At 37.9% G+C, this 11,297-nt stretch overlaps 1 protein-coding gene across 1 annotated transcript; it reads left to right on the forward strand.

The window, feature by feature from the left end:
* The first annotated feature begins 8,244 nt into the window (after positions 1 to 8,244).
* On the forward strand, positions 8,245 to 10,981 carry LOC107761882 (pectin acetylesterase 8-like). The gene is made up of 6 exons (XM_075231412.1): positions 8,245 to 8,350; positions 8,454 to 8,663; positions 8,845 to 8,924; positions 9,021 to 9,107; positions 9,593 to 9,717; positions 10,831 to 10,981. Exons 1-6 carry the CDS (start codon positions 8,245 to 8,247, stop codon positions 10,979 to 10,981), a joined length of 759 nt encoding a protein of 252 aa, XP_075087513.1.
* The last annotated feature ends 316 nt before the right edge of the window (positions 10,982 to 11,297 follow it).

Raw genomic sequence — 11,297 nt, forward strand, 5'->3', positions numbered from 1 at the left:
TGATAATATTAGCACGTGGGTTGTCCGTGCGGGTCCATATATTGATACTATAGCACGTGAGTTATCCATGCGAGTGATGTTAATGCGAGCTCTAGAAGAGCTGGTTACTGTTATTAAATTCGTGTGTCTTGGTTCTACTATATATAATGAGCTTATAGCATTGCAGTTGTGGTTGTGCTTGTTGAACTTGCAATACAGTTCTCTTCTTTGAGACATCTTTCATTTTGGGGAAAAGGTTGCGCAGTTGTGGTTTGAGTTGTATTGGTGTGGCATGTCTGTGGGATAGTTGTGTTTAATAATATATGGTCATTGGACCTAGAATGGGTATTATCAGATTTTATTACAGTATATTGGAGAATAATATTGAAAGTCGTTTTAGAAGGTGATTATGGTTCTGGTTGGGGCGAGAAATCTCCATGACTTGTTGATCTGATAAGGGGTTATGAGATTCCACTCGTTTCTTTCATTATCAGCAGTGTACGAAGGTTTTAGAATGAGGTTTTGTTTGATATGGGGTTTAATACCAGTACCAGGTTGGTTTTGAGTAGTTACTGTGATCGATAATGGTGCTGCGAGTGTGTGATTTGTGTAGTATGTTATGCGATTATATCTAGAGTTATGGCTATAGCTTGATACAATTTCTTCATACTTATACAGTGTATAAATGTGATATTTGGGTCTTGAAAATAAATTCTAAATGTTGAAAATTAAATTCCAAGGTTTATGGGCTAAGGTTTTTGTAATGATCTTCAATTACGTGGTATTGTCAGGCCTATATAGAATAGGGTGGCGTAGGATAACCCCCGGGTATGTGCGTGATAAGGTGGAATAGTGATTCGAAGGTTTAGGAACAACTCTTGGCACGCTGTTTACATCATAATTTTGGAGAGCAGTGCAGTGAGAATTAGGTACACAGGTTCGGTTGAGTACATCATTTCACCCTCAGACGGACGGACAATCCGAGCGCACTATTCAGATACTGGAGGATATGCTATACGCTTGTGTTATAGATTTTGGGGGTTCTTGGGATCAATTTTGCCACTTGCAGAGTTTGCTTACAATAACAGCTACCAGTCGAGCATTCAGATGGCTCTGTATGAGGCTTTGTATAGTAGACTGTGTAGATCTCTGGTGGGTTGGTTTGAGCCGGGTGAAGGCAGGCTATTAGGTACTGATTTAGTTCAGGATGCCTTGGAAAAGGTTAAATTGATTTTGGAATGACTTCGCACAGCGCAGTCTAGACATAAGAGTTATGCCAACCGAAAGGTTCGCGATGTTGCTTACATGGTAGGAGAGAAGGTACTACTCCGAGGTTCGCCTATGAATGGTGTTATGAGATTCGGGAAGAAGGGCAAGTTGAGTCCTAGGTATATTGGACCTTTTGAAATACTTAAGAAGATTGGAGAGATGGCTTATGAACTTGCTTTGCCACCTAGTCTATCGGGTGTACATCCAGTGTTTCATGTATATATACTCCAGAAGTATGTTGGAGATCCGTATCATGTTTTGGATTTCAGCAAAGTGCAGTTGGATTGTAATTTGACTTATGATGTGGATTCGGTGGCCATTTTTGACCGGCAGGTTCGAAAGCTTAGATCAAAGAACATAGCTTCAGTGAAAGTGCAGTGGAGAGGCCAGCCAATCGGAGAATCTACTTGGGAGATTGAGCGGGAGATGCAGAGAAAATATCCACGCCTATTTGAGGCTCGAGGTATGATTCTAAACTAGTTCGAGGACGAACGTTTATTTAAGAGGGGGAGAATATAACGACTCGGCCGGTTGTTTTGAGTATTACAACCCCATTCCCCTATTTACTACTCAATTTATGCTGTACACTTGTTATGTGACTCGCCGGGTTGATTGGTTCGGGTCCGGTGAGTTTTTGAATGAATTTTAACACTTAGCAGGATATAGCCTAGTTCATCTATCCAATAGCTTCTACGACTCGCCGGCCGTAGCTGGTCTAGGCTCAGGTATAGCTGCTGCAATTGGCTGAGCTCCGCCCACGGGTAGTGTGCCCCAGATCTGATATATGGCAGTGACATGCCCTGGACCTGAGCGGTAGGGGTCTGTGCTCCCCCTCCCGCCTGATATGTGGTCGGGTCTGCTGGAAATAAACCACCCTGAGGCATAGAATCCATGAACTTCAGCATACAGCCCATGACCTCCTAGAATCCCGGTGCATACATGAAATCCACTAGGACCAGCTCTGCTGTAGGCACCTCTCCCTGCTCCTTAATGATAGGATCCTCTACCGGATCCACTGGTGGCATGACAGGAGCAACTCTAGGACACCCTCATCCTCTACCACGCGCTGGAGCCCTCCTTCAGCCTCTGCCTTGGCCTCTAGCAACAAAGGGAGCAGCTGCCGTGCACGTTCTCACCATTTGTGAGAGAATAAAAGATAGATACTTAGAACAACATCAACTGCACGATAGGAGATGAAGAAAGAGTAGTTTCCTAATACCTTATAGCCCCTTGAAGATAAGTACGGACGTCTCTACACCGATCCGCAAGACTCTATTAGGCATGCTCATAACTTGCGAAACCTACGTGAACCTAGTACTCTGATACCATGCTGACCCAATCCTCGGATAACAATAAAATACAGAAATTCTAAATAAGCATGGGTTATATAAACAATAATAATAACTCAATAACACGCTGTAATTACATAATTCTTTCACTACTAGTAAATTCCAGGTCAAATTCTGTCTTTAATAATTATAACCTCTCAAGCCATAAGATAATGTCAAGTATAATTAGGCTCCGAGTATTATTATCCATGATTTATGCCGAGGTCGTACGACCCGATCCAAAAATATACTGTGTGCACTACCTAGGGTCGAACGGCACGAATCATAGATGCATCTAGTAACATGCCGAGGCGATTATCCGCTCCCATGAGAGTAGAGAAGTTTACCTCGCTCGCGAAAATACTTGCGACATGAGTGGACATGGATTTCTCAGAATTATTATATATTCCTCAATTCTTCCCAAAAATATGAAATCTAAATTGGAGAGTTTCAACCTCAAAATCCCAAATCTCCGCTTTAATTAAGACATTTAATATGCATAACAAAAATGACAGTACAATCAAGGCATGCTGTAAGTCTAAGACTACCCGGACATCTCATGGAATATAGCTACGCACACACTCTCGTCATCTAGTACGTACGTAGCTCACCACACAAATAATTCACAACAAGGAATACACCTAAGGGGATGAGTTCCCTCTTACAAGGTTGGGTAAGAGACTTACCTCGTTCTCAAGCTCACTTTCGATCCACAAATATGCGTTAAATCCTTAACTCGGTGCCAAACGACCCGAAACTAGTCAAATATTATATAAATTAATCAATATATGTTCAAAAGTTCATAATTTAACTATTAGAGTAATTACCCAACACGAATTGAAAGATTCTTAAAATTTACCCACGAGCCCACGTGCCCGGATTCCGAAAGGTTTCGAAGATAAATGTTACCCATAACCTCACGAACTCAAATATATAATTTTCACCCAATTCCGTAATCATTTTCTTGGTTAAATCTAATTTGTATCAAAACCTAGGTTTTTCGACTAAACCCATAATTTTCATAATTTTACATGTTAAAATCTACCCATAATCCATGTATTTAACTAATATTGGGTAGGAATTTCTTACCTTCAATAGCTAGGTGGAAATCCCCCTCTAAGAAGCTCCAAAATCGCCCAAGAAGTGAAATAAATGAACCAAAATGGCCTAAGTCCCGTATTAAATGGACCTCGCTGCCTACACCATTTTCGCTTCTGTGGACCTAGGGCCGCATATGCAGCACTGCACCTGCGGAAAATCTATCGCAGGTGTAGTGCGAAAAATCTATCCCAGGATGGCAGGCTCCACTTCTGCGGATGGGCTCCTGCTTCTGCAGTACCGCTTCTGCGGAAAGTGGAGCGCATTTGCGGTCCTGTCCTGGTCAGCCTCTTCTAGCACATGCGGACTCCTCATCGTAGAAGCGAGGTCGCTTTTGCGGATGTTCCTCCACTTCTGCGGATCACTAGCCACATGTCCAAAGCCGCTTATGCGGCCAAGAGCTCGCACTTGCGGCCAAAAGCTCGCAGGTGCGGGCACACCAGAACTGGTGCACCAGCAGCCCCTTTCAAACTCTAACTCGATATGTGCATTGTCTGAGTAGCACCCGAGGCCTTCGAGGCATCGTACAAACATATAAAAAAGTTTGTAATCATGAGACGGACTCGCTCGAACCCTCGGAACACAAAAAACAACACCAAAACTAAGAATCACGCCTCAAACCGAATCGAATCAACTTATGAACTTCAAGTTCTTCCAACTTGCTCTGAACGCGCTGAATCATATTTAAACTACTCGGAATGATACCAAATTTTGCGTGCTAGTATTAAATCACCAAATAGACCTCGATAACATCAAAACCTACTCCAAACCAAATTTAAAGAACTTTTAAACCTTAAATAAGTCAACTTTCAACTTTAGGCGCCGAAACACTCCCGGATCATCCAAAACTCGATCCGGACGCACGCCCAAGTCCAAAATCATCATAAGAACCTATTGGGACCGTCAAATCTTGATTCCGAAGTCATTTACTAAAAATGTTGACCCAAATAAAACTTAACCCTTTAAAGCCAGTATTAAGGGACTAAGTGTTCCGATTTCAACCCGAGCCCTTCCAAACCCGAACTAACTATCCCTGCAAGTCACAAAATAGCAAAGGCACATACGGGGAGTCCTATTTAGGAGAACAGGGATCTAAAAAGCAAAATGACCGGTCGGGTCGTTACAGCAACGACGCCTAACAGTACTTGCTAGGCAAGCCAACAGTCATGCAACAAAAGCGAATTTGAGTAAACATAGTTTAATAAACTAAACAACAGAAATATCTTAAAATATCTGATGAAAACAACAACAATACTGCTATAACCATCCCAAAGATCTGGTGTCAATGAGCACATTAGCACTGGTGGATATCAAAATACAAGCCAAAATCCTCAATACAATTGTCTGATTAATAGAACAGTACAGTGAAAGGAATATGCCCCTCCATAGAATCAGGTAACCATACATGAAGGGGGAATTGGGCGGATTTAGCAATTGCACCGGAAAATAAGAGAACAACACATAAAGTAACAAATAAAAAATAAATGAAAAAAGCTTCAAAGACTGCGGATGACATAGCAGCTACCTCATAGACTCCCAAAAGCTAGTAGCAACTCAACTCTAGAAATCACCTCGTCCTAAAGTACCTAGATCTGCACAGGAAGTGCAGAGTGTAGTATGAGTACAACCGGCCCTACGTACTCAATAAGAAACAAGTATAACCTTGGGCTAAAAGTAGTGACGAGCTTAGAAGAAACAATCAAAGACCAATATTAATAACCAGTAACAGCTCAGATCATAAAGAAGATGGTATAAGCGAATAACTCAATAACATCATGCTCAGCTCGTTCTCATTTCAGGAATTTAGACATGCTTTTCAAGTATAACAGTTAAAGCCCAATAAAGATAAAATATTTTATTTACCAGCTAACATGAGAAAAGTACATTATATACCTACATGTAAAATATACATGTAAAATCAATAATATTACAAGAAAATCATGATGAATAACCACACAGCAACACTTAGCACTGTACGGGTGTCTGGTATAAATGCCAATCATCAAAGCACGCATATAAAATAATGTGTGTGCGCCCACTACTAGCATGTCAGACTCCGGAGGGGCGGATCCTACCTAAGAGCTAATCATAATCATATAGCCCAATAGTGAGTCCTGGTACATGCGTCACCCCAAATCAATAACGCTTAGCCTAATATGAGCATGGCATATCACCTCAAAACCAATACCAAATCAGCTCTATGGCCCAAATTTAGCCATCAACCAGTCAGGTCTCAATTAACCACAACTCACAGTACCTAATTCAACCATGTTACACATATGAAGCATCAACAACATGTGAGGAATCAAAAAAGAAATATCATACATGAATATCGCATCATGACTGAGAGTATGCGTACAATTAAGGCAAATGGCTTAGAAATAGCAAGAATAACCCTATCAAATCTCAAACAAACAGCACATAACCTACGCATGTTTTCTAATATGAATCAGAACTCAAATAATTAAACAAGTAGGAAAAATACGGATATAACAAATCTGATGCAGGAATACTCCTAATCAGGAATACTCCACTTCTAATCAGGAATACTCTGATGCATGCACCCACGCCCATCGCTTAGCACGTACATCACCCCAATACCTCTCATAACATAGTTCCTAGGGTTAAATATTCTCAAATCCAAGTTTAGATATGTTACTTACCTCAAAATGCGCAAATCCATACACTAACCCTTCCCACGACAATCGGCCTCCGAACGAGTCGAATCTAGTCACAAATAACTTAAGAAGTCAAATAATGCCATAGGAAACAATTTCAAACAATAAAGCTTTGATATTTATCAAAATCAAAAAGTCAACCTCGGGCCCGCACCTAGACCCTGACAAAACTCATAAATTCTGAACATCCATTCAATTACGAGTTCAACCATACCAAAATCATCCAATTCCAACCTCAAATCAACCTTCAAATCCTCAATTTAATTTTTAGAAAAGTTTTAACAAAAATTCCCAAGTTCTATAATTTAAATCACCAATTAAATGAAAAAACGAGGTTAAAATCATGAAATAATAATAAATCTGAGTCAAATATACTTACCCCGATTCAAATCATAAAAATCCCCTCTAAAATCGCCCAATACCAAGCTCTATATCTCAAAATGTCGTATAATAACTCAAACTCTTAGTATTAAATAGATCCGCCTAGGCATATTCATCGCGAACGCGGGCCCCTCATCGCGTTTGCGAAGAACAAAAATAATTTACCCCGAAAAAGGCTGTAGCATTCGCATTCTCCATATCACGAACGCGATGAAGCAAACATCCAAGCCTTCACGAACACGGCATAGACCTCGCGAACGCTTAGGCTAAGCTCCTCTCAGCACTTGGCTGCTTCGCGAACTCGGAAGGGCGACTGCCCAACCCTCTTTAACCCTTTGTAAACGTGACTACCATGTCGCAAACACGAAGAAGGAAACCGGACATGAGAATATCAACAGTCCAAAAATAAGGTGGAATGGTCTGTTACCCATCGAAACACACCCGAGGCCTCCGGGACCCAGTCCAAACACACCAACCAATCCCAAAGTACAACACGAACCTACTCGAGGCGTCACATCACATCAAACAATATCAAAACTATGAATCGCACCTCAATTCAAGTCTAATGAACTTTCAACTTCCAAACTCATGCCGAACCATATCAAATCAACTATCAATGACCTCATGCAAGTCCCAAATGACACAACTCTATTCCAACTTCTGGAATCAAAATCTGAACCCGATATCAATAAAGTCAACTCCTGATGAAACCTCTCAACCTTTCAAACCTTCAACTTTTCAACTTTTTCCAAAAAGCACCAAACAAACCTACGGACCTCCAAATCCAAAACTAGACATATGCCTAAGTCCACAATCACCATACGAAGCTATTGGAACCACCAAAACTCCATTGCGGAGTCGTCTACACAAAAATTGAACTCCAGTCAACTTCTATAACTTAAGCTTCTAACCTTGGGACTAAGTGTCCCAATACACTCCAAGACCTACCCGAAACAAATCCAACCACCCCAACAAGTCGCATAACCACAAATAAGTATAGACTAGACAATAGATAGGGGAACGGGCTACAATACACAAAACGACCGGCCGGGTCGTACAGTTAAACTCTAAAAATAATGGTCGGTAAGGTTTTTGGAAATGAATAGTTGACTAGCTAATACTCACAAAATTTTGTCTTTTTTTTTTGTGTTCGGTTATTCCCTAATAAAGACGACTCCATACCCAGGGATCAAACCCATAATTTCTGGTTAAGGATGAATGAGTACTTGCCACTTCACCACAAATCCTGGTTGGTCACAAAAAATTTGTCTTCAATAAATTTTTACTGTATTTATAGGTAAGTTAATATCGTTATGGGCCATTGCATTATTTTTCAAGAAAACCACGTGGCTTGTTTTAGAACATTAACTGAACTCATTGTGAAACCTCTTTATATACATAGCCAAAGGTGCTGTAACTTTTGTTACAATAGATTAAAAAGATTTCAGAAACCTTCATAACATTATATAACTAATTATTAAAGGAGCAGAAGAAAATCACATCAGAGCAAAATGTTCCTAATTTTTATAGTACTTCTTTTGACTGTTTCTCAAGTCAGTGCAGATTTTTTAATAGTCAATACGACTATACTTCACAATGCAATTGGAAAGGGAGCCGGTAAGAGTTCAATTTAATTTTTAAATTTGATTTTGAATCATAGAAAAATAAAACTTAAAACTTATTAATATTATTTTACTCTTTTGTATGGTAATAATTTCAGTTTGTTTGGACGGAAGTGCTCCTGCATACCTGATTGATAGGGGAAGTGGCTATGGAGTTAATAATTGGCTTGTTCACATTGAGGTTAGAGTTAAACTTTTCATTTTTTTTGTTTCTTTGGAATTAAATATATACGCTGACAGCGTAAAAATATTTAGGGAGGGGGTTGGTGTTCTACGATCTCAGAGTGCATCGAACGTACTGGTACCAGGTATGGATCATCAATACACATGGAGGATCAATATTATTTTTAAGGAATTCTAAGCAACAAGCCTAACGAAAATCCAGGTAGCTATTAGGTTACGTGCCAAAAAAATATTATTTTTTTTTTCACGTTGAGATATTTTTAGAATTCCTATCTAATAAAAATGTAATTTTGTCAAAATTTTCAGACTTTTTTAACTGGAACAGAGTAAAGGTTAAGTATTGCGATGGGGCATCTTTTACCGGTGACGTGCAAGAAGTTGACCCTGTAAGTAAAAGTATTTTTTCATATTAACGCTAGAAATTTTGTGTTGATTGCAGCAACTTTTTTATACTGAAAATGACATTTTTTTTAATTAATTAGGTTACAGGACTCCACTTTAGAGGGGCAAGAGTTTTCCTTGCTATCATGGAGGATTTATTATACAAAGGAATGTGGAAAGCTGAAAATGTATATTCTTTACAAATTTATTTGGAAAAAAGAGCTCTTTTATTCTGAAATTAAATATGCTATTAATGTCAACTTATATGTCAGTCACGTCGACTTTGTCACTTAATTGGTACTATAATAGAAAGAGAAATCGACTAAATAACATATTGGGCGTTTGGGCATAAGAATTATAAAATTCCAGAAAAAAGTAAAAACAAATTTTAAGCGAAGATGATATTTGAAAGTTAGAGTTGTGTTTGAACATGAATATAATTTTGGGCTGTTTTTGAATTTTTGTGAGTGATTTGAAGTGAAAATTTTAAAAAAGGTCTTTTGGAGTTTTTCAAATTTTCGAAAAATTCTAAAATTCATCTTGAAGTTGAGATTGAAAATTTCATGGTCAAATGTTAGATTCAAAAAAAGTAAATTTCTTTTTTAAAAAATGAAAATTTTTGTATGGCCAAACAGTCTTTAACTTCTTCTTCCATTATATAATTTCATGTTAGGCTATTTTGAGTGGAACTTCAGCAGGGGGATTAACTGCAATACTACACTGTGACAAGTTTAGAAGTTTTTTCTCCCCGAGTGCTAGAGTAAAATGCATTTCTGATGCTGGTTTCTTTGTAAATATGTAAGTTTTATTCATGAAACGTGAGAACTTTTGTTATATATATATTTAACATTCATGTTAATGCTGATTCTTAATTATATGAATTTATGGAGAAAAACAATCCTAGGGGAATCACATATTGAGCAGCTATATGAAAGAGTTGTTACATTGCATGTAAGACATTTTTTATTATTAATTTCACTTATTGATATACTTTCTGTAAATTAATATATATATATATATATATATATATATATATATATATATATATATATATTTTCTCACTATGTTTTGGGATTTAATTAGGGATCAACCAAGAACCTGCCACGATCTTGCACCAGCTCCTACTTAGATCCAAGTTTGGTAAGATCAAGCAATTCTTTTGGGTTTATCTCCTTTATTTTTATATTTTGTATAACTTTTCACTAATACACAATACGATGATTTGGCAGTGCTTCTTTCCTGAATATGTAGTACAATATATTCGGACACCACTTTTCATTATTAATTCTGCTTATGACTCTTGGCAGGTTAGAAATATATATTCTTGTTACTAATATTTATTTATTATAACCAAATTATTTTTATTTCTTTTATTTCCCTTAGGATTGTAAATGGATTCGCCTTTTGATTGATATTTAAAAATATAGATAAACAACAGTTTGGTTCCTTATAATGAGTGGACATATTGCAAGAAAGACATAAATGTATGCTCACCAAGTCAAATTCAAACTTTCCAAGGTCAGTACCAATTCATGGGGTTAATTAATATTATTCTCTTTTAACCTTATTCATGTAATGAAATTAAAAGAGGGTAACAATTAATCCCCTCTTAGTTTAATTAAAGCGCTCTCTCTCTTGATGTTGAGTTATTGTTTTCAGATTTCAGGGTAATATTTATAAGGGCAGTTATAAATGGAATAAGACCAACTTCACTAAGTGGATATTTTATAACCTCATGCCATTCCCACAAAGGCATTGAAACACCCAGCTATTGGTTCTATCCCAACTCCCCTACATTGGCTAATAAGGTCATTTTATGTTTGCTTTTTACCATTAATCGTTAAATTTAATTTCCTTTTATTTTTCTAAAATTTCTCCAGGGACTTGCTCATTATATTATTTATTATACAGGCTATTGCTCAAGCAGTTGGTGAGTGGTTCTTTGTTGAGAGTATTAGATTCCAAGAAATATCTTGTCCTTATCCTTGTGGAAGATTTTGCCAAAGCTAGGAAGTTGGAGAGGATGTTCATATTCTACGAGTATTTCTGTTGGTTTCTTTAATTTTACGGTATTTTTAATGACTAATCCATATGTATAGTATGGTTTCATTTTGCAAAACGTTTTGGCGCACCTACATAAAGAAAACCGAGAGATCCTTCACGTGAGCAGTAATATTGCAACAACAAGAGCAAGACAAATTGGATAACCTAGATCAAGACAAATTGAAGAACCTAGATCTAGCCATTAAACTAGTTTAGTTTTTCTTGATCTTGTAACAGGCGATTTGAGTTGTAATCTTACATATTTTGTTCTAAAACTATTTTGTGAGAAATATTTGTATAAGGGTGAACTTAGGGCCAACACACACCCCGAGTTC

This window comes from Nicotiana tabacum, chromosome 15 (genome assembly GCF_000715075.1).
Source record: "Nicotiana tabacum cultivar K326 chromosome 15, ASM71507v2, whole genome shotgun sequence".
In the NCBI taxonomy this organism is placed as follows: Eukaryota; Viridiplantae; Streptophyta; class Magnoliopsida; order Solanales; family Solanaceae; genus Nicotiana; species Nicotiana tabacum.

What these genes read in the sequence shown, in the direction of transcription:
- LOC107761882 (XM_075231412.1), top strand. Translation starts at nt 8,245, where the DNA reads ATGTTCCTAATTTTTATAGTACTTCTTTTGACTGTTTCTCAAGTCAGT. An exon ending in TGCAATTGGAAAGGGAGCCG is followed by an intron (nt 8,351 to 8,453) that starts GTAAGAGTTCAA and finishes TAATAATTTCAG; the next exon opens with TTTGTTTGGACGGAAGTGCT. An exon ending in GAATGTGGAAAGCTGAAAAT is followed by an intron (nt 9,108 to 9,592) that starts GTATATTCTTTA and finishes ATTTCATGTTAG; the next exon opens with GCTATTTTGAGTGGAACTTC.